The following is a 24487-nucleotide window of genomic DNA, read 5'->3' as shown; positions in this document are numbered from 1 at the left end:
GATCAACTTATAAGGGTCAATTGTTGTTTTTTCGGTCCCCCCTCCCCCCTCTAGATGCTGGATTCACATCTATGCATGTTGCTTTTGAGCGTTTCTGCAGTGCTTTCTGCATTTTTGTAACAACGATTTTACGGCTTTTTATTTTTATTTTACATTTACTGTATATAGTTGGTTGCCAAGGAGCGGGTTGGGAAGCCGGTCGCCATGGCCTTAGCTTGTTAAAAGGGGGCGTCCAGATTCCAACAAGCCCCCCGCCTGCCGACAACCACAGGCCAAGGTTTTTTGGAAGAGGCCTTTGTCTGGTATGGTTCAGAAGGTGGGGGGTGGGGGCGCTCGTCAGAGATGATGAAGGGGATGACGTACAGGTACGCGATTACGAGCTTAAGGGCTGCCCTGCGACAGTAAATGTACGTAAGGCGGTCCTCAAGTGGTAATGAGAAAAAAGAAGTCCAAATGAAAAAGTAATGCTGGGGGGAGGTAGACAGATGAAGAGAAAGGTGGAGTACAATGACAGTTAAAGTATTGGGGGGGCAGGTAAGATGTGGAGTATGGTGACAGGTATGGGGGGGAGCAAGTAGGGGGTGGAGTATGGTGACAGGTAAGGTGTGGAGGACACATAGACGAGGTGTCGTATGTATGGAAGGACAGGTGAGGGTGGACTATGTATTGGGGGGACAGGTAAGGTGTGGAGTATGGTGACAGGTATGGGGGGGACAAGTGAGGTGTGGAGTATGGTGACAGGTATGGGGGGGGGGGGGGACAAGTGAGGTGTGGAGTACGGTGACAGGTATGGGGGGGGGGGACAAGTGAGGTGTGGAGTATGGTGACAGGTATGGGGGGGGACAAGTGAGGTGTGGAGTATGGTGACAGGTATGGGGGGGGGGGGACAACTGAGGTGTGGAGTATGGTGACAGGTATGGGGGGGGGGCAAGTAAGGTGTGGAGTATGGCGACAGGTATGGGGGGACGACAAGTGAGGTGTGGAGTATGGTGACAGGTATGGGGGGGACAAGTGAGGTGTGGAGTATGGTGACAGGTATGGGGGGGGGACAAGTGAGGTGTGGAGTATGGTGACAGGTATGGGGGGGGGGCAAGTGAGGTGTGGAGTATGGTGACAGGTATGGGGGGGGGGACAAGTGAGGTGTGGAGTATGGTGACAGGTATGGGGGGGGGACAAGTGAGGTGTGGAGTATGGTGACAGGTATTGGGGGGGGGGACAAGTGAGGTGTGGAGTATGGTGACAGGTATGGGGGGACAAGTGAGGTGTGGAGTATGGTGACAGGTATGGGGGGGGGGGACAAGTGAGGTGTGGAGTATGGTGACAGGTATGGGGGGGGGGACAAGTGAGGTGTGGAGTATGGTGACAGGTATGGGGGGGGACAAGTGAGGTGTGGAGTATGGTGACAGGTATGGGGGGGACAAGTGAGGTGTGGAGTATGGTGACAGGTATGGGGGGGGACAAGTGAGGTGTGGAGTATGGTGACAGGTATGGGGGGGGGGACAAGTGAGGTGTGGAGTATGGTGACAGGTTGGTGTGGAGTATGGTGACAGGTATGGGGGGGGGGGCAAGTGAGGTGTGGAGTATGGTGACAGGTATGGGGGGGACAAGTGAGGTGTGGAGTATGGTGACAGGTATGGGGGGGGGGACAAGTGAGGTGTGGAGTATGGTGACAGGTATGGGGGGGGGGGGGGACAAGTGAGGTGTGGAGTATGGTGACAGGTATGGGGGGGGGGACAAGTGAGGTGTGGAGTATGGTGATAGGTATGGGGGGGGGACAAGTGAGGTGTGGAGTATGGTGACAGGTATGGGGGGGGACAAGTGAGGTGTGGAGTATGGTGACAGGTATGGGGGGGGGACAAGTGAGGTGTGGAGTATGGTGACAGGTATGGGGGGGGGGGACAAGTGAGGTGTGGAGTATGGTGACAGGTATGGGGGGGGGAGACAAGTAAGGTGTGGAGTATGGTGACAGGTATGGGGGGGGGACAAGTGAGGTGTGGCATATGGTGACAGGTATGGGGGGGGGGGACAAGTGAGGTGTGGAGTATGGTGACAGGTATGGGGGGGGGGACAAGTAAGGTGTGGCATATGGTGACAGGTATGGGGGGGGGGGGGACAAGTGAGGTGTGGAGTATGGTGACAGGTATGGGGGGGGGGGACAAGTAAGGTGTGGAGTATGGTGACAGGTATGGGGGGGGGGGGACGACAAGTGAGGTGTGGAGTATGGTGACAGGTATGGGCGGGGGGGGGGGGGACAAGTAAGGTGTGGAGTATGGTGACAGGTATGGGGGGGGGGACAAGTGAGGTGTGGAGTATGGTGACAGGTATGGGGGGGGGGACAAGTGAGGTGTGGAGTATGGTGACAGGTATGGGGGGGGGGGGGACAAGTGAGGTGTGGAGTATGGTGACAGGTATGGGGGGGGGGGACAAGTGAGGTGTGGAGTATGGTGACAGGTATGGGGGGGGGGACAAGTGAGGTGTGGAGTATGGTGACAGGTATGGGGGGGGGACAAGTGAGGTGTGGAGTATGGTGACAGGTATGGGGGGGGGACAAGTGAGGTGTGGAGTATGGTGACAGGTATGGGGGGGGGGGACAAGTGAGGTGTGGAGTATGGTGACAGGTATGGGGGGGGGGGGACAAGTGAGGTGTGGAGTATGGTGACAGGTATGGGGGGGGGGGACAAGTGAGGTGTGGAGTATGGTGACAGGTATGGGGGGGGGGACAAGTGAGGGGTGGAGTATGGTGACAGGTATGGGGGGGGGGGGACAAGTGAGGTGTGGAGTATGGTGACAGGTATGGGGGGGGGGGGGGACAAGTGAGGTGTGGAGTATGGTGACAGGTATGGGGGGGGGGGGGGACAAGTGAGGTGTGGAGTATGGTGACAGGTATGGGGGGGGGGGACAAGTGAGGTGTGGAGTATGGTGACAGGTATGGGGGGGGGGGGACAAGTGAGGTGTGGAGTATGGTGACAGGTATGGGGGGGGGACAAGTGAGGTGTGGAGTATGGTGACAGGTATGGGGGGGGGACAAGTGAGGTGTGGAGTATGGTGACAGGTATGGGGGGGGGGGACAAGTGAGGTGTGGAGTATGGTGACAGGTATGGGGGGGGGGGGACAAGTGAGGTGTGGAGTATGGTGACAGGTATGGGGGGGGGGGGACAAGTGAGGTGTGGAGTATGGTGACAGGTATGGGGGGGGGGGACAAGTGAGGTGTGGAGTATGGTGACAGGTATGGGGGGGGGGGGACAAGTGAGGTGTGGAGTATGGTGACAGGTATGGGGGGGGGGGGACAAGTGAGGTGTGGAGTATGGTGACAGGTATGGGGGGGGGGGGACAAGTGAGGTGTGGAGTATGGTGACAGGTATGGGGGGGGGGGGACAAGTGAGGTGTGGAGTATGGTGACAGGTATGGGGGGGGGGGGGACAAGTGAGGTGTGGAGTATGGTGACAGGTATGGGGGGGGGACAAGTGAGGTGTGGAGTATGGTGACAGGTATGGGGGGGGGGACAAGTGAGGTGTGGAGTATGGTGACAGGTATGGGGGGGACAAGTGAGGTGTGGAGTATGGTGACAGGTATGGGGGGGACAAGTGAGGTGTGGAGTATGGTGACAGGTATGGGGGGGGGGGGACAAGTGAGGTGTGGAGTATGGTGACAGGTATGGGGGGGGGACAAGTGAGGTGTGGAGTATGGTGACAGGTATGGGGGGGGGGGACAAGTGAGGTGTGGAGTATGGTGACAGGTATGGGGGGGGGACAAGTGAGGTGTGGAGTATGGTGACAGGTATGGGGGGGGGGGGGACAAGTGAGGTGTGGAGTATGGTGACAGGTATGGGGGGGGGGGGGACAAGTGAGGTGTGGAGTATGGTGACAGGTATGGGGGGGGGACAAGTGAGGTGTGGAGTATGGTGACAGGTATGGGGGGGACAAGTGAGGTGTGGAGTATGGTGACAGGTATGGGGGGGGGGGGACAAGTGAGGTGTGGAGTATGGTGACAGGTATGGGGGGGGGGACAAGTGAGGTGTGGAGTATGGTGACAGGTATGGGGGGGGGACAAGTGAGGTGTGGAGTATGGTGACAGGTATGGGGGGGGGGACAAGTGAGGTGTGGAGTATGGTGACAGGTATGGGGGGGGGGGACAAGTGAGGTGTGGAGTATGGTGACAGGTATGGGGGGGGGGACAAGTGAGGTGTGGAGTAAGTGACAGATAAGGGGAAGGGGTGTTGCCTTATGTATGGGGGGGACAGGTGAGGGGGAAGACATACAATGACAGGAATTGGGGGGGGGGGAGGGGAGGTCTCTGACTCACATCTTGAGCTGCACACTGATGTCCAGGTCACAGCTGTACACATAGTTGAACCGGTCCGCTTCCCCCATGGCGGTCCTCCCCGGTATTCCTCCTCCTGACAGGAAACAAAAACAATAACAAGCCCGGAACCCGGCACGACCCGGCAGCGCTCTCTGATTGGCGGACCCTGCACGTGCTCTTCCGGGAATCCTTCAGTCACCATGACAACGGCCGCAGCGTGCCTGTCAGCTGACTGGCACGGGATGCTTCTATCACGTGACATGTGTTTGGTTGGCGTCTTCCCTTTAGTAAAGCGCCATGTTGTGGTTGGCCCATAGAAGCCCGCCTTATCATTACATATTATAGTTATGGCGGCTGGTCATGCTCCTGAGATAATAAAGTTATATTATTACATACATGACGTCAGGGGATTCATAAATGGAGAGTCCTCAGTCCGTACACACAGCAATGGCCTCTAATAACAAGTTAATAGACATCAAACGAAATGTTCAATATTTTTAGCTTTCATTAAAATAATCCCTAGTGATCCTGCCACTTTGAAGGTCACTTCCTGTTTTTCAATTATTCTCCTGTGTTGTCATCCTGTCACACAGTTTCCAATGGACACTACAAGCCGCTGTTTCATAATAAATTGCCTTGAAAAAGTATTCATACCCCTTGAAATTTTCCAAATTTTTGTCATGTTACAACCAAAAACATAAATGTATTTTATTGGGATTTTATGTGATAGACCAACACAAAGTGGCACATAATTGTGAAGTTGAAGGAAAATGATAAATGTTTTTTTGTTTTTTTTTTACAAATAAATATCTGAAAAGTGTGGTGTGAATTTGTATTCAGACCCCATTACTCCGATACCACTAACTAAAATCTAGTGGAACCAATTGCCTTCAGAGGTCAACTAATTACTACACAGTGGCGGCTGGTGCTCAAAATTTTTGGGGGGCGCAAACGGAAAAAAAAATTGCAGCCTCACTGTGCCCATCAAATGCAGCCACTGTGCCATCAATTGTCACCACTGTGCCATGCCATCAAACACAGCCACTGTGCCATCAATTGTCACCACTGTGCCATGCCATCAAACGCAGCCACTGTGCCATTAATTGTCACCACTGTGCCATGCCATCAAACACAGTCACTGTGCCATCAATTGTCACCACTGTGCCCTTTAATTGTCACCGCTGTGCCCTTTAATTGTCCCCACTGTGCCAATTGTCCCCACTATGCCTATTGTCGCCACTGTGCTAGGGTGACCACATATCCAAACTACAATTCAGGGACATCCCCCTTCCCAAAAATCAGCTTGCGCTATAACGAATCACAGCACAGTGATTGGAGAAATCATAAATCCTGCCTCTTGTGTCCAATCACAAACAGGGGGCGGGGATTGTGCTCCTCCAGGCATTCCCGGTCAGGACAAGTACTGTCAGAGAGTAAAGCAGTGATGTGGCAGCCTTTTTTGGGGGGCATCAGATTGGCCCGGGGGGGTGGCTGTGTCAGTTTCATTCCGGGACACTGTATTGTCCTGGTATGAAAGTGCCCAGGACAGACCTGAAAAATGCGGGACTGTCCCAGGCAATCCGGGACACGTGGTCACCCTACACTTAGGGTGACCACGTGTCCCGGATTGCCCGGGACAGGCCCGCATTTTTCAGGTCTGTCCTGGGCACTTTCATACCAGGACAATACAGTGTCCCGGAATGAAACTGACACAGCCACCCCCCTGGGCCAATCACATGCACCCAAAAAGGCCGCCACATCACCGCTTTACTCACCGACAGTACTTGGCCTGGCCGGGAATGCCTGGAGGAGCACAATCCCCACCCCCTGCTTGTGATTGGAGAAATCATAAATCCCGCCTCTGGTGTCCAGTCACTGTGCTGTGATTCGTTACAACACAAGCTGATTTTTGGGAAGGGAGGGTGTCCCTGAATGGTAGTTTGGAAATGTGGTCACCCTACCTCACCGTGAAACATGGTGGTAGTGGCAGCATCATGTTGTGGGGATGATTTTCTTCAGCAGTGATAGGGAAGCTGGTCAGAGTTGATGGGAAGATGGATGGAGACAAATACAGGGCAATCTTAGAAGAAAACCTGTTAGGCCGCGTACACACGATCGGTCAAAACTGATGAAAACGGACTGAAGGACCGCTTTCATTGGTCCAAACCGATCGTGTGTGGGCCCCATCGGTTAGTTATCCTTCGATCAAAAAAATAGGAACTTGCTTTAAAATTGAACCGATGGATGCCTAACCGATAGGTCAAAAACGATCGTTAGTATGCAAAAGCATCGGTTAAAAACCCGCGCATGCTCAGAATCAAGTCGACACATGCTTGGAAGCATTTAACTTCGTTTTTTTCAGCACTTCGTTGTGTTTTACGTCACCGCATTCTGACACGCAGGGCCGATCCTAGGCAGAGTGCACAGGGTGCTTTGCACCCAGGCGCCTGCAGAGGTTGGGGCGCCAAAGTGGCAGAGTTCTCCCCTCCCTCCTTCTCTCCTTGTTTGTGTCCGTCTAGAACTAGTGTTCTGAGCATAGGTGTGTGTCATTTCAGAACTGATGTGTCTCTGACCATCTCCTGTACTATGTCTGTAGTCTCTGACCATCTCCTGTACAATGTCTGTAGTCTCTGACCAGCTCCTGTACTATGTCTGTAGTCTCTGACCATCTCCTGTACTATGTCTGTAGTCTCTGACCAGCTCCTGTACTATGTCTGTAGTCTCTGACCATCTCCTATAGTATGTCTGCAGTCTCTGACCATCTCCTGTATCATGTCTGTAGTGTGTCTGGGGCTCTTTCTAACAGACTCTCTAACAGAAGCCCTCTCTGTGTCCATCAGAGAGGCCCCCCCTCCAGGTCACAATAAAGTACTCTGCTTCGCTTCCTGTATTTTGTTTATTGTTAAGAGATCATGCAAGGATCCCAGGTTAATGAAGACTTTGTGGGGGAGAATCTCTGTGGTTGAGTCATTGCCATAGAAACATTTGTAAAGGGGAGGAGTTAGTAAAAATGACCACGCCCACGTGGGGGGCACCAGAAATATTTCTGCACCCAGGCGCCTGGGACCCTAGGATCGGCCCTGCTGACACGATCGGTTATTTAACCGATGGTGTGTAGGCACATCAGACCATCAGTCAGCTTCATCAGACCGTTCTTATCGGATGGACTGATCGTGTGTACGCGGCCTTAGGCCTCGTACACACGATAGGTTAAACAGAGGATAACGGTCTGATGAACCGCTTTCATCGGTCAAAACCGATCGTGTGTGGGCCCCATAGGTTATTTAACCATCGGTTAAAAAAAAGCCAACTTGCTTTAAATTTAACTGATGGATTTCTAACCGATAGGTCAAAACCGATCGTTAGTAGGCACAACCATCGGTTAAAAATCCACGCATTCTCAGAATCAACGTTTGTGAGGCACAGAAGGTCAAATCTAGACACCACATTCCATGAAACTATTGAAAAAGCAATTGGGAAGGGTTACAAACCCTGGGATTTTAAAGGTGTCAAAATCAACATCAATAAGTCAAATAGATAAATATGGTAAAAAACAATTTATTGTTTTACATATATAAATTTGTTTTAAAAAGATTGAACAAACACAATATCATCACAAAGGACATGAAAGTCTCAACAGAGAGCCACAAGAAAACCTGTATCAAAGATGCCCAACATGTTTCGCTCAGATAGAGCTTCATCAGGAGCTAATACAGGTTATACTGAAAAATAGATAGAGAAATGGTCCATAAGGAATAAGGCATTGAAACAATAAATCGCTACAAATTCATTAGGATAAATAGATTACTTTCAGAGAAAATACATTTACATGATTGTTTTGAAAAGGTAATGATAACAATTATAGATACAGATGCAAAGCAGATGTAATATACACCTTTAGGTAGATTCAGAGAGAAGTGCCTAAACTTGCGGCGGCGTAGCTTAGCGTGTTTAGGCTACGCCGCCGTAAGTTAGCTAGGCAAGTACATGATTCTCAATGTACTTGCCTGCTAATATACGGCGGCGTAGCCTAAAGCGGGCGGGCGTAAGGGCGCCTAATTCAAATGTGTGTAAAGGGGGCGTGTTTGATGGTAATGAGGCTTGACCTCAAGTTTTTTACGTTTTTTTTTAACTGCGCATGCGCCGGGCGCCTACATTTCCCAGTGTGCATTGCGGCTACGTACGCCGCAAGGGCCTATTGATTTCGACGTGGACGTAAACGACGTAAATCCCGATTCGCGGACGACTTACACAAACGATGTAAAAAATTTGAATCTCGCGGCGGGAACGGCGGCCATACTTTAACATTGTTATTCCACCTAATAGATGGAATAACTTTAGGCCTGCTAATGCCTTACGGAAACGGCGTAAATCGACTGCGGCGGCCGGGCGTACGTTCGTGAATCGGCGTATCAACTCATTTACATATTCTACGCCGACCACAATGGAAGCGCCACCTAGCGGCCATCCAAAATATTGCAATCTAAGATAGGACGGCACAAGCCGTCCTATCTTAGATATGTTTAAGCGTATCTCTGTTTAAGAATACTGTTAATTCCCCACATGGTACTATGGTGACACCATTACTAAAAGGGCCAGAGGGGTAGCAATCGGGATAGCTAAGGGGATTAGGTTTGTGTTAACAGACCGATTGACAGACCCAGAAGGGAGATTCCTCTTTTTAAGGGGAAAACTAGAGGAGGAGGAATATACTCTTGTAAACATATATGCACCGAATACCTCCCCGATGAAATACCTCCAGGGAATCCTGGGGAAATTAAAAGACTTCAGTAGGGGAAAGATAATATTGGGAGGAGATTTAAACTTCTGTATGGACACAAAGGCCGATAAAACACACCAGACAGAAACCAGACAGAAACTCAAGAAAGGCAATTAAGAAAGGTAAAGGGTAGTCTACATAGAAGTCAATTAGTAGACACATGGAGGATCTTTAACCCAAGCAAACGAGATTATACATTTTACTCTCATGTACATGAGAGCTACTCCCGGATCGATCACATTTTCATTGAGCATAGAATGTTAGATGCGGTGGTCGAGACAAAAATAGAGACCATGACGATTTCCGATCATGCTCCAATTAGCATATCCATAAATATCATAGGCAATCAAAGGACCTATCTAAATTGGAGACTAAATGAGAAACTACTAATAGAAGAGAAAAGTTTAATGAGGGTTAAAAAAGAATTAGAGGAATATTTTAAGATAAATAAGACAGATGAAATTTCGGCAGCAACATTATGGGATGCCCATAAGGCGGTGATTAGAGGGGTGTTAATCTCCGAAGGGGCAAGGAGGAAAAAAGAAATGAACAGTAAAAAGGAAAAATTAGTAGAGGAGATCTTCAATTTAGAACTAACACATAAGAAAAATGGTAAACAACGAGATATTTATTTGGACCTAGTTAATAAGCGGAACGAACTTAAAGAACTCATTGATCGGGAAACAAGAAGGGAATTTAACTTGGTGGCAAGGGAGAGATATAGGTGGGGAAATAAAACAAGCAAACATCTGGCTCGGATGGTACAAAAAAAGAAATCAAGGAATTATATAGATAAAATTAAAAACGAAAAAGGAGAGGTTTTGCACACAACAAAAGATATTGCTGAAACATTTAGATTATATTACGAAAAATTATACTCAGTAGAACAAAAAAACTGGCAAAAAGGGGAGAAAGATAATAAAATCTCAGCATTCTTAGAAGAAGCAAGGTTATCAAAAGTCAGTCAAATAGACGCAGAGGGGATGGACAGGCAAATAACGGAAAACGAAATTAAAGTAGCATTATCAAGCTCTGCCTCAGGTAAAAGTCCGGGGCCAGACGGCTTTACAGTAATGTATTACAAAAAATTTAAGGAGATACTTCTGCCAAGGCTATGCCAGTACTTTAATGGGCTTGGAAAGGAGTACGAACTAAGTAAAGAGGCATCAGAGGCAACTATCACCGTTATCCCCAAGGAAGGGAAGGACATCGGAAATTGTTCAGGATACCGGCCGATATCTCTGCTCAATACAGATTTAAAACTATTTGCAAAGGTATTGGCCGGGAGAGTTAAACAGGAAATGGCGAAATTGGTGTACCCGGACCAGACGGGTTTTGTCCAGGGAAGAGAGGGGAGAGACAATGGGGTTAGAACACTGTTAATCCTCCGGAAAATGAAGGCGGCGAGGTCCCCAGGTCTACTCCTGTCGATAGACGCAGAAAAAGCGTTTGACAGGGTAGACTGGGGACTCATGTTGCTCACCCTGAAGGAAATGGGGTTTGGACAGAGGATGATGGAGTGGATTGGCACCCTCTACAGGTCCCCCACGGCCAAAATAAAAATAAATGGAAGTCTCTCTCAAACCTTCTTAATGAGAAACGGTACAAGGCAAGGGTGCCCTCTATCGCCATTACTGTTCGTGCTCGCATTGGAACCCCTGCTGGCTAGGATCAGAAACTCTCAAAAAATAAAAGGGGTTAAAATAGGAGAGGAAGAACATAAACTCGCAGCTTTTGCAGACGACGTCCTCTTCTATTTAATGGAACCCAAAACATCAATCCCAAACCTTCTAAACCTATGTAGCGAATACGGAGAAATCTCAAACTTTAAATTAAACATCACAAAAACGGAGATTATGAGTATAAACATAAGCAAGATAGAAGAGCAACTCCTGAAAATGAAGTACAAATTTGCTTGGGTTAAAGAACTCAAATACCTAGGAATACTGCTAGCAAAATCTACTAGGGAGATGTATACGATAAATTTTATCCCCTTATTAAATGAAATTAAGACAGAAATAAAAAGGGTGGAAAACAGGGCAATATCATGGTTAGGACGAATTAATTACTGCAAAATGGTCATTCTACCAAAAATTTTATATAAATTCCAGATGATCCCCATTGCCCTCCCCGGGACATTGCTCTCGGCCCTTAGAAAATTAATAATGAATTATATATGGAGAAATAAGAAACACAGGATAGCACTTCAGACCCTAAAACAACCAAAAAAAAAGGGCGGATTAGCGGTCCCCGATGTCAAGAGATACTATGAGGCGGTGATATTAACAAGAGTGGTGGAGTGGGCCAGAGCTAGTAAAGAAAAAAGGTGGGTTAGTGTAGAAAATGAATTATCACAGGCAAGGTTAGATAAGATAATTTGGAACCCTCCCCAATTTAGGACAATAGATAAAAACGCACACGAGATAACTAAAAATGCACTTAAAGTTTGGGACACGGTCTATAAAAAAATTGTGAAAGAGTACAATTCACCCCTTATATCACTAAAGAATAATGATTATTTTGCACCAGGTAAAACACAAGTGGGGGGAAATTGGATTAAAATGGACACTATACAATTAAGGGATATAATGAAAGAAGGGCACATTTTAACACTACAGGAGTTGAATTTAAGAAACTTTTTCCTGGAAATTAATGAATGGAGATATCGGCAACTAAACCATTTTATCCAAGACCTTCCACACCCACTGAGGTCGGGAGATCAGTTATTGGAATTCGAAAAAATATGCTCTACAAAAAATGCCAGAGGATCTATCTCGGGACTATATAAGATGTTACTGAAGATGGAAGAGCAGAACATACCCCCATTCATTAAAAAATGGGAAAGGGAACTAGGAACACATCGGGATAGGATCACAATAGAGAAAATGCTGACCCTGACACACTCCTCCGCGGTAGATAGCCACACAGCAGAGATGTGTTTTAAATGCATAGCCGGATGGTACATGACACCAGACAAATTAAAAAAGTTTAAAGAGGGACAAACCGGAGAGTGCTGGAGGGGCTGCGGTTCACCAGGAAATATGGCACACCTGTGGTGGGGATGCCCTAAGATAAGGAGGTACTGGGAAAAAATATTGGCCTGCGTCGAAGAGATTACAAAGAAAAAGATAAAGATGGACCCTTGGGTTGTCCTGTTCCACGGGGGGGGAGAAGGCATTAAAAGTTATAAAAAATCGCTAGTACCACACCTACTGAATGCTGCCAAAAGATTAATTCCAAGGGGCTGGCAAGAGGTAGAATGCCCATCGATCTGGGAATGGATCGATGCGGTTGAAGAAACGTATAAAATGGAGGAACTGCAGGAGGACATGGAGGGCAATAACATATTACAAAATATGAAATGGGAAAATTGGAGAACTTTCAAGAAATCGTGGAGTTACGCGGAAAAGTTAAGAGAAGATATTTAGGGCCACTATAGAAAAATTAGAGAGAAGTAGAGGTATAAGGAGATTGTTTTGGTGAGATAGGAGGGGGGGGGGAGGGATGGATAAGGGGGGTGAAGTATTAAGGGAAAAACTTTTGTATACGTCTAGCAAAAGAAGTTAAAAATGTATTCAAGAAAATAATACATATATATATTTAAAAAAAAAAAAAAAAACATAAAAGAGGGAAAACAAAAACAACTTACATAAGAAACAGAGACACTAATGATGCAAAACCGAAATAGAGATGCAATGGGCTGGTACGCAGAACATGAGCATGTAAATGCACACTCTATGAGGTGGAGTCTGAAGTAAAAAAAAAAAAAAAAAGAATACTGTTAAACATAGGTCGGCGTAGATTCTGAGTTAGGCCGACTTATCTACTGATAAGTCGGCCTAACTCTACCTGAATCTACCTACAAGCATACCTCCCAACTGTCCCTCATTTTGAGGGACTGTCCCTGATTTGGAGCAATGTCCCTCATTCTCCTCATTTGTCCCTCATTTTGGTCTGATCTATACAGTTGTATATAAAATGCACTTTTTATCTATCAAAAAGTGTTTTCCAGCGCTAAACCTTTCATCTGATTTCTAATTTGCTGCATTTGTAAATTCCAAGAGCCAATATAAAGGAATAGTAGTGGTAAAAAAAAGCCCTTGTGGGTTTAACCAATCTTATTTTTTTGTACAATTCTCCTTTAAGGGGGCGTGGCAAGGGGTGTGTCCTATGCCTGCATACTTTTGCTGATAGGTGTCCCTCATTCCCATCTCAGAAAGTTGGGAGGTATGCTACAAGTATTTGAAAATTATTTAATGAAAATTCTAATAAATCCATCAACTGCCCCCCGCTCGCCCCAGCAGGCCATACAACTTATTTTTTTATTTGGTGGCTCCCACTTCCTCCAGGTACAGGGTGTTGCTATGGGGATCAAATGTGCCCCCTCCTACGCAAACCTGTACCTGGGGGGGTGGGAGCGCGATTTATTTCACCAAGATCGCATCCAGATTTTTCTTGAGCAAATACCATTATGGCGTCGTTTCATTGATGACATTTTCTTTGTTTGGACTGGGTCCCGGGAAGATCTTGTGTCATTTATTGACAGCCTGAAGGACAATCAGTTCATTCTGAAATTTACCTCCGAAACCAGTCAAGAAAAACTTACCTTTCTTGATTTGGAGATCCAAATCCTCAAGGACGGAACAATAGGTACCACCCTTTTCCGCAAACCCTCGGCAGGGAACTCTCTCTTACATGCCTCCAGTTCCCATCCAGGACCTCTGATATCTAGAATTGCTTACGGGCAGTACCTCAGACTTCGACGAAATTGCAGTTCTGGGTCTGACTTCATACAGGAAGCCAAACAACTACGGTTGCGCTTTAAGGAACGGGGTTACAGCAACAAATGCCTCAAAAAGGCATATGCTAGAGCTAAACAAAAAAGAAGACGTTCACTTTTACATGATCCTAAACCTGATAGGTCCAACTCTGGGACCAGAGTAATCACACGGTTTTCTGGTCACCATCGACAGATAGGCGATATCCTACAGAAATATTGGTATCTGCTGATGGGAGATGATGTTCTATCCAAGCATTTGAATACATATCCTGAAATCACTTTCAGCAGATCCCGTTCCCTTCGGGACAAATTGGTCCATAGTCACCATTCTCCTCGGACTTCTATTCCGACTAGATTGATTGGCACTAGACCTTGCCACAATTGTCCTTTTTGTAGGTACGTCCACTCGGCATCTACAATCATGCTTCCGGATGGACGCATCTAAAAACCCAACTTTTCAGTCAACTGCCAATCAGTTGGCATAGTTTACATTATGCAGTGCACTTGCAATTAGACATGTGCACAGCAAAAATTTTCGTTTATTTCTGTTTCGTTTCTGTTCGTTTATCGTGATTCGTAACGAGTCGTAATTTCGTAAGACGTTAGTTATCGTATTCGTACTCTTTAGTATTTTCGTAACACTCTTTTTTCCCGTTTCCGTTTTTTTCTGTTAGTTTATTTTTCGTTGAATCGAGATTCGTATTTTCGTTATATTTTGTATTCTGCCGCGTTCGTATTTTTAAAATGATTTTATTCGTTCCTTCGTTTTTACGTTAGTTTAATTTTCGTTGTTTTGCTATTCGTATTTACAATATATTTTCCATCATGCCGCATTCGTATTTTCGTAAGAAATATATTTTCGTTGCTTTATGATCATTCGTATTTTCGTGTCTAATTTACTTTGATTGTAAAAACGTACTTTTGTAGATTTTATTGCATTCGTAATTCTGTTAGAATACATTTTACGTTTATTCGACACACTACTCGTCGTCATTTTGTAATTCGTACTTTACTGTGATTGACTTGACTGTCTTAGCACACAAAACCCTGTCTAAAATGAAGTCTGACGTAGAAGAAAACTAAAATATGTCAGATATTACAAATACAAACCTAGAAATTAGATGCACTGCAGTCTAACACAGAAAAAGACACAAGGAGCCAGGAGGTAATGAGAAAGAAGCTCATTGGGGGAAGGAACAAACCTCTTCAGAGAAAAGGGACAGCGCTCAGTGGCTATTGGTCAATGTCCAGAAATATTTCAGTACTAGCGAAAGCTAATTTACATTATTTTGTATTTTCGTTGTTTTCATTTCAGTTTTCCGAAGATTCGTAATTTATTTTTCGTTAGTTTTGATTTTCGTTTTTTAGTCTTTGTTTGGCATTTCTGTTGTTTTCTTTTCGGTCTTCAAATATTAGTAAGTTTGCATTTTCGTTCATTTTGTTTTTCGTAATTATTATTTTTTTGGGGTTCGGTATTTTCGTTGTTTCTATGTTTTCGTTTCTTTCATCTTTCGTATCTTCGTTGTTTTTCATATTCGTTATTTTGAAAATATCGTTATTCGTTATTAATTGCGCTAAACCATTCGTTCATTCGTATGTTAACGAATCAACTAAAATAACGAAAATTTACGGAAAACGTATTCGTAACTTAAAAAATTGCACATGCCTACTTGCAATGCTTTTTACATTGGTAAGACGAAGAGGCCTTTTTTTCACCGCATCCGTGACCATGTATCCCTAGAAAGAAGCCAAGTTTATTTTATCCTAATTTGTAGCGATTTATTGTTTCAATGCCTTATTCCTTATGGACCATTTCTCTATTTTTCAGTATGACCTGTATTAGCTCCTGATGAAGCTCTATCTGAGCGAAACATGTTGGGCATCTTTGATACATGTTTTCTTGTGGCTCTCTGTTGAACCTTTCATATCCTTTGTGATGACATTGTGTTTGTTCAATCTTTTTAAAACAAATTTATATATGTAAAACAATAAATTATGTTTTTTACCATATTTATCTATTTGACTTATTGATGTTGATTTTGACACCTTTAAAATCCCAGGGTTTGTAACCCTTCCCATTTCCTTTTTCAATGCTCAGAATCAAGTCGACACATGCTTGGAAGCATTGAACTTCATTTTTTTCAGCACGTCGTTGTGTTTTACGTCACCGCATTCTGACACAATCGGTTATTTAACCAATAGTGTGTAGGCGCGACGGACCATCAGTCAGCTTCATCGGTTAACCGATGAGAACGGTCCTTCAGACTGTTCTCATCGGATGGACTGATCGTGTGTACGCGGCTTTATAGCTGGATTCGTATTTACACTACGCCGCCGTAAGTTTGCTAGGCAAGTACTGTATTCACAAAGTACTTGCCTGCTAAGTTACGGCGGCGTAGCGTGAATAGGCCGGCGTAAGCGCGTCGAATTCAAATGAGGATGTGGGGGGCGTGTTTTATGTAGATTAACTGTGACCCGACGTGATTGGCGTTTTTTACGAATGGCGCATGCGCCGTCCGTGTACATATCCCAGTGTGCATTGCGGCAAAGTACACCGCAAGGACGTATTGGTTTCGACGTGGACGTAAATTACGTCCAGCCCTATTCACGGGCGACTTACGCAAACGACGTAAAATTTTCAAATTTCGACGCGGGAACGACGGCCTTACTTAACATTGACTACGCCTCCTAGGGGCAGCTTTATCGTTAGGCGGGCTATCTCTTACGGAAACGGGAACTCTCCTTCCGGGGGGGGGGGGGAGACCATCTCTCCCAGGTTCTGCCACCCCCCCAGCAGTCACAAAAAAAATAAAAAAAATATATATATTTTTTAAACTAGGCCCCTAAAAAAAAAATTTAAAAAAATGTCATTTAAGTGCACTGTGTTCAGGCGCTGGACACAGTGACCTATGGGAAGCGCCACATCTTTGCAATTGCCCATATTCTGGGCTTCTTCAGGGGATGCTGTCCATTTGAGGTACAAGTCTTCCAAATCACTTAAAATATTGTATACTATTGTAGCGCCTGGCTACTTTCAGAGCCGGTGCTGTTTTAAATTTAGGGGAAAGTTCAGAGAAATAGTTGTCTAATTGTTTAAATTTGAAGCCTCTGCTTCAGCTTTGGCTGTGCTGACCATGCATGCTGTCGTTGTCTGGGGAGCTGGTCCCACCCCAGGCCGACAGGTGGCAGCAGTGGCGTGCGGATGGATATTTCCCCCCAGCAGCCAATCAAGGAGGATGATCGCCTCGTTGTGCATGCTGGGGAGGGGTATTTAGGGGCAGACGCCATTATCTCAGGGTTCTTCCTCGTGTGGCGCCCACCATTGGGGTAGCCATTCCACGACACCCCCGCAAATGGCCCTCCTGGCCGGGGTGTGCGTGTGTCGCAGTGTTCCTGGTTCCCGGGACCACGTTGGCCCAGAGCAATTGATCTGCTGCGTGGGCCCAGTGATCGACTGGGTCCCCAATCTGAATGTGGTCCTGAGCTGTCCGTCCAATTGGAGGAAGCTGACCGATGAGTCTGTCCAGAGGATACCAAGCACAAGGCTGGTGTCCCAGGAGTAGGGTGACCACGTGTCCCGGATTGCCCGGGACAGTCCCGCATTTTGCAGGTCTGTCCCGGACACCTTTATTCTGGGACAATACAGTGTCCCGGAATGAAACTGACACAGCCATCCCCCAAGCCAAACTGATGCCCTCAAAAAAGGCTGCCACATCACCGCTTTACTGACCGACAGTACTTGTCCTGGCCGGGAATGCCTGGAGGAGCACAGTCCCCACCCCCTGCTTGTGATTGGAGAAATCATAAATCCCGCCTCTTGTGTCCAATCGCTGTGCTGTGATTCGTTACACCACAAGCTGATTTTTGGGAAGGGGGTGTCCCTGAATGGTAGTTTGGAAATGTGGTCACCCTACCCAGGAGGGGCCTGCTCATTCATCGGAGGACAACCTTGGTTCTGAGAGGCTGGCTGTTGGTCGCCTGTCAGTTGCTAATTTGACCAAATCTACCTGAAGGAGATCCAGGTGCTGAATCTACTGAAAGAGGCCTCCGGGCCACCATTGTCTCCAACCTTTGGGAGGGTCTGTGGCAGAGACTTAATCCTATGTTCGAGTGACACTCTGGCTGCCAGGCTGGTAAGAGACGCCTGTCCAGGTGCGCTATACCCACTCTGGCTAGAGTGGCGATGTGAAATTGTCGTTGGAAGCAGGACTGTTTCCCTATCCAGTTACACCTGAATTTGCTGTCTTCCCTTCTGCTATCTCTTCACCTTCCATTTACTTCTACTATTTTACCCTGTTGGGTAATAAAAGCACAGAACAGACACCTGTTGTGTGGACATTCCCTTTACTGCAGCTCTCATCAAGTACCCTAGACGGTGGAGATACAGAGGTAACGTGCCACCCAAAACAAACCAGCAGCTCCTTCGAGGGTAGTGCTACCCGATGATCAAACAACTATATGGGTCAAGATGTCTGCCAGCGTCAAGGAGATCAAGAGCTATAGATGACCATAGGGAGCATTCAAGGGCCAGAAAACAAAGGGCCAGATCCACATACATTAAGTTGCGCGCAGCGTATCAGAGATACGCTACGCCGCCGTACCTTACCTGGTGCATTTTCGAATCCTCAGCGAATTTGCGCCGTAAGTTACGGCGGCGTAGTGTATTTCTGGAGGCGGATTTGAAATTGGGCGGGTTGGGGACGGGTTTCATTTAAATGAAGCGCGTCCCCGCGCCAAATGAAATGCGCATGCATCATCCAGAAATTTCCCGCCGTGCTTTGCGCCAAATGACGTTGCAACAACATAATTTTTTTAACTTAGACGTGAGTTACGTCCATCCCTATTCACGGACGACTTACACACAAAAAAAAATAAAAAATTAAATTATTCGATGCGGGAACGACGGCAATACTTGGCAATTCTATCTATACGCCGCAAAATACCAGCTTTAACTATACGCCTGGAAAAAGCCGACTACAGACGACGTTAGAAAATGCGACGGCCGCGCGTACGTTCGCGGATCGTCGTAAATCGCTAATTTGCATACCCGACGCGGAAAACGCCACTCAGCGGACGCCGAAGTATTGCATCTTAGATCCGAAGGCGTACGAAGACGTACACCTGTCGGATCTAACCCAGAAGCCGTCGTATCTTGGTTTGAGGATTCAAAACAACGATACGACGCGGGAAATTTGAAAGTACGCCGGTGTATCAGTAGATACGCCGGCGTACTCGCTCTGTGGATCTGGCCCAAAGTTTTGCAATGGACCTAGGGACACAAACTTTCTGCACAGGAGGATACTTGTATCTAAGGCTGGTGTCCTGCAGTAGCATGTATGTCCCTGTGGTTCCAGCAGCCTTTTTATGTTGCCGGGCAAATATGTTGCTGGGCAAGTCTCCAGGAGGGATCCACCGGATTGCAGCCAGGAGGACTGGTGAGTGACAGGCACAGTTGGGAGAGCTTGGACTGGGAAAGTGCAATCTGAGTTGGATGTAGAGCCAGCAGGAGAGACTGTGATGTCATGGGCAGTGAAGTCGGGCAACTGCAGCCAAGAGGGCTGGCAGGGCCTGAAAAGGACTGACTGATAGCAGTAGGTCAGCTAGCATTAAAACGTTCCTATTTTTGTTGCTACATTAAAGGGGCCCGCGGTCCCTGCCTGCAAATGGCAGTTGCTAAGGCCTGACAGAGTCAGAGTTGGACATACTATGTTCTAGCTGTACCAGGAAACAAGTATTGTACGGGACAGAGAGGACCAGTCTACAAATAAGTGTTGTGCTGGAGGAGACTGGAACTCCAGAATAAGGTGACCAGATTTCTAAAATATAATCCAGGGACATATTTATTTTTTACTAGTAATGGCGGCAATCAGCGACTCTCTGCCCGTTGACGCCGCCGCCCGCCTCACAGCCTGTCAAGTCTTACTCTCCTGGCCCCGGCTACTACGGAGTGGGGAGCGGAGGAAGATCACTCTGCTGGGGAAGGCAACGAGATAGGCGGGACTTGAGCCAAGGCAGAAGAACGTGCGAGCGAAGCTGAATGGGAATGCACCCGAAATTGAAGAAATATTCTCCACGCTTCGACCAGCACATGATCATCAGAAAGGGGCACAGATAATGGGAAAAATGCACCCCCCTAAGCTAGTAGGAGTGGCAGAGAGGGGGGTTGTAATTCAGATTTTCTCTTTAATTCCGCACTGACTGTCTTTGAAATTGCCCCAGCCCCTGTTCAAATTTAATCCGGGGACAAAACCAGGGACAGACTTGGGCCGGGGACAGTGTCCTCAATCTAGGGACTGTCCCCTGAAACCGGGGATGTCTGGTCACCCTACTCTAGAAGTGTAAATAGAGATCCCAACTGATAATTTTATTGCTTCCATTATTGATCCTGGGCATCCCATAACTTCCCTTACCCTATCCAATTCAGAAATCCCTCAATAAAAACACATACGGACTGTTCATTGTCTCAAGAGTAAGGTGACCAGATTTTTAAAATGAAATCCGGGGACATATTTATTTTTACTAGTAATGGTGGCAATCAGCGACTCTCTGCTCTCAACTCTCCGGTCCCCGGCTACTACTGGGTGGGGAGCGGAGGAAGATCACTCTGCCAGGGAAGGCAAGGCGATAGGCAGGCGGCTGGCTGGGATTTGAGCCAAGGCAGAAGAACAGCGAGCGGAGCTGAATGGGCTCTGAAGAAATATTCTCTCCGCTCCGACCAGCACATGATCATCAGAAAGGGGCACAGATAATGGAAAACATGCAACCCCCCTATGCTAGTAGGAGCGGGGGGGGGGGGATGTAATTCAGTTTTCAGTTCTGCACTGTCTTTGAAATTGCCTCAGCCCCTGTTCAAATCCAATCCGGGGACAAAACCAGGGACAGACTTGGTCTGGGGACAGTGTCCTCAATCCGGGGACTTTCCCAGAAAAAGGGGATGTCTGGTCACCCTACTCAAGAGTGACTGGGAAGTGAATGCCGGGCTGGGCAGGGTAACAGGTGGACAACACAATCCAGAAGCCCCTACGGGGTTCCGCCACAGACAGGCTGGGCAGGGTGACAGGTGGACAGCAATATCCAGCAGCCCCTAGGGGGCATACCCCTACAGAACATAAATTGAAAGATAAATATGATGGAGCCATTTGGAGAAAACCAAACTAACAAAAAATAACACAGAAATTCAGATTTGGCTTGGGACATCTGAATTCATTAAAACTGATCCAAATCTAACACGGTCTGCCTTTTGGGATTAAAGTCACAGAGCAGTAATGTATTACCGACAGTGACATTTCGTAACACATCCTGCTGCCGGACAAAAAGAACTGCCTTGAGGCCAGTATGAATTTACCGCAAGGGACTGATCCAAGGCTCCAAATTACAATAAGAACGAGTCCCTAGTTTGTAATTCAACCAATATCCCATTATAAATTCATTTAGTTAACATACATATTACAAAGGGCTAGATCTGGGACCGGTGCATTGCTCGAAAAGCTCAATTCCCCTGTAACAAAACACACTTTTCGTTGGTTTAATTGGCGCACATCTGCCATTCTAGCCAGCTTCTCTGGTGAGTTATGAGTCCTTTTCCTTGCCAGCCTCACAAATCATATCTTTGTGCCGAAGCTTTGTTAAAACTCCCAAGATTAATACAGGAGGAGATTGACAAATTGTAAGACACATGCATTTTAAATGCCGAGTAAATCCATGCATCAACGTCCTCATTTAACTTGATGCCTGTCAACCTCGGTAAACTCTCTCTGCAAAGTGAAGGTACGTGTGAGCTTCTAAAATTCCGAGCTTTTCTTTTTTGCTCAGAGTTAAAGCTACATGCCATTAAAAAATGAAAATGAAAGAGTATGTAAATGCTGCCTATGAACTTCTCTTTTGTGTTTCCTTCCAGTCTGTTAAAGTAGATGTAAACCCGGAATTTTTATTTTTTGATGTCACAATGTAGAGTATAAGATTTCCTATCGTCTGTGCCCAGTCTTGCCACACAGAGTTAATCCAGCTCTGAGCAATCCTCTTTTATTGTTCAGTGAAATAAAACAGACTTAAAGCGGGGGTTCACCCTAAAAAAAAAATCTAAAATTACATCCAGGATACTAACAACATTTACAGTATGCATGTCTTTTTTATTTTTTACCGCCGTACATACTGTTATATTGTGATGTTCTCCCCGGCTTCCCGGTTCTGATTCACGCGGGACTGGGCGTTCCTATCCCTGGGTTAGATGCTTGAAGTCTGGTGAAACAGTTCCCATGTCGCACAAGGCGCGTCACAAGATTTCCGTAAATAGCCGAGCTGCGGGTCGGCGCTATACAGCGACTGCCCAGTCAGCTCTACACGGCGGGTGCAGGCGCCGTTTAGCGCCGACTCGCAGCTCGGCTATTCTGGTGACGCGCCTTGTGCGACATGGGAACTGTTTCACCAGACGTCAATCATCTAACCCAGGGATAGGAACGCCCACTCCCGCGTGAATCAGAACCCGGAAGCCGGGGAGAAAATCACAATATAACATCATGTACGGCGATAAAAATAAAAAGACCTGCATACTGTAAATGTCGTTAGTATCCTGGATGTAATGTTAGAAAATAGTTTTTAGGGTGAACCCCCGCTTTAAAGAGAAAAACCTTAGTCCGTTCCACCCCCTTGCTGTGAGTGACACTAGCCTGGAGACGGGCATTATTTTTTAATTCCCACCCCCACTCCTTTTCTGAAGTCATGTGGTTACTTTTCTGGATTTTGACTGGATGTTAGTGATCATAGCAGAATTGCATGTTGACAAGGGGAGTGAAGAGGAGGGCGGGGAGTCTACTGACATTACGACTCCACCCACCGAGCTCCAGAGAACAGATCCACCCACAAAATCTGCAGTTTTTCAGTTCTTATAACAGACAGAGGGGAGAAATTTGACAGGTAAGGATACATGCAGGAGGATCCTTATAGATCAGCACTATGGCAGTAGAAAGGATGAAAGTGGGTTTACATCCACTTTAAAGCACAGTTTCGCTGAAAAAAACAAATTAAAAGTCAGCAGCTACATATATTGCAGCTGCTGACTTTTAATACATGGACACTTACCTGTCCTGGGCGCCCGCGATGTCGGCACCCAAAGCCGATCTGTCCCTCGGCTCTCGGGTGCTGCCGCCGCCATATTCGGTAAGGGAATCAGGAAGTGAAGCCTTGCGGTTTCACTTCCTGGTTCCCTACTGCGCATGCGCTAGTCGCTCTGCGCGATCCCACTGGTTCCTGCTGTCTTCTGGGACCTGTGTGTCTCCCAGAAGACAGCGAGGGGGGGGTAGGTGGTAGGTGTGGTGTAGGTCGCCATGGTGACCTATGCCGGACATGGGAGCAAATTCCTGGATTACACAGGTATCTGCTCCCTCCTCCCCCTTAAAGGTGCCAAATGTGACATCGGAGGGGGAGGGGGGTTCCAAAAAGTGGAAGTTCCATTTTTGGGTGGAACTCCGCTTTAAGTAGATAATTGAAGCATTTTGTTATATCTGTTAAGTCTGAAAAGTACCTATCGATACTGCCAGAAATCCAGTAACAACTTCCTGGGTTCTCTACCTCAGCTGACGGCTATCAGTTGGTATTGTTGCAATCTGTTGCTGAAGACTACAGAACCATTTGCCTGTATGTTTTTAGATCCCTCTTGTATTGAATTGTATTGTAACTCTACTGTCTCTCTCCACTTTGTAAAGTTCTGTGCAAACTGTTGCTACTATATAGATCCTGTATGCAGAAGCGTAACTAGAACCTTCAGGGCCCTGGTGCAAGAAACCGTGAAGGGCCTCCTGGACCCTGGCCAGGGCCCTTGGCTCCAAGCCGGTCACAAGTGCAACCTTTGCGACCCTGGTAGTTCTGCCACTTGTTTTAGTAGTATTTTTTTTATTTTTTTTTACCATTTTATTTAACATTTTTTACAATTTTTAAAAAAAAATTTTTTTTTTCAATTTTTTAAGATTCCCATTGGGAAGCTTTGCTGAGATATCAGGGGTCTAAACAGACCTCTGATGTTCCACCTTTGAGACAGAGAAAAGAGATGGAGGATGCAGCCCCCAATCTAAATCTATGGAGCTTCAGCAGCACATAATTAATTAATTGACAGGAATAGCTTACTATGTTACATAGATACATAGAAGGTGAGGTTGAAAAAAGACAGTCCATCGAGTCCAACCTATGTGTGTGATTATATGTCAGTATTACATTGGCCCAGATTCAAGAAGCTATTGCGCCCGCGGCGCAATAGCTGTTTTGCTCCCGCGTAGCGAATGCCCCTGATTCAGGAACATCGCTACGCGGACTGCAGCCTAGGATATGACAGACATAAGACTCCTTATGCCTTCATATCTCAGGCTGCATTCTTGCGTTGGCCGCTAGGGGGCGCGGCCATTGTGATCGGCGTATAGTATGCAAATTGCATACTAACACCGATTCACAAAAGTTGCGCGGGCCCTGCGCACGCAAGGTACGGAGTTTCCGTACGGCGACTTTAGCATAAGGCTGCTCCTACTCATAGTAGGCGCAGCCAATGCTAAAGTATAGCCGCCCTTCCCGCTCGTGAAATTAGAATTTCACGTCGTTTACGTAAGTGATTCGTGAATGGCGCTGGACGCCATTCACGT

At 46.7% G+C, this 24487-nt stretch overlaps 1 protein-coding gene across 2 annotated transcripts in view; it reads right to left on the bottom strand.

The window, feature by feature from the left end:
• Positions 1 to 4465, bottom strand: part of PIK3C3 (phosphatidylinositol 3-kinase catalytic subunit type 3) — a 259170-nt gene extending 254705 nt beyond the window's left edge. For both annotated transcript variants that reach the window (XM_040336115.1, XM_040336125.1), the window contains exon 1: positions 4303 to 4465. In XM_040336115.1, the coding sequence (XP_040192049.1) occupies positions 4303 to 4370 (68 nt within the window). In that variant the 5' untranslated portion in view covers positions 4371 to 4465. The remainder of the gene's footprint in view (positions 1 to 4302) is intronic.
• Between the last annotated feature and the right edge of the window lie 20022 nt (positions 4466 to 24487).

Source organism: Rana temporaria, chromosome 1 (genome assembly GCF_905171775.1).
Source record: "Rana temporaria chromosome 1, aRanTem1.1, whole genome shotgun sequence".
NCBI lineage: Eukaryota > Metazoa > Chordata > Amphibia > Anura > Ranidae > Rana > Rana temporaria.
This window is presented reverse-complemented; position numbering and strand designations above follow the sequence as displayed.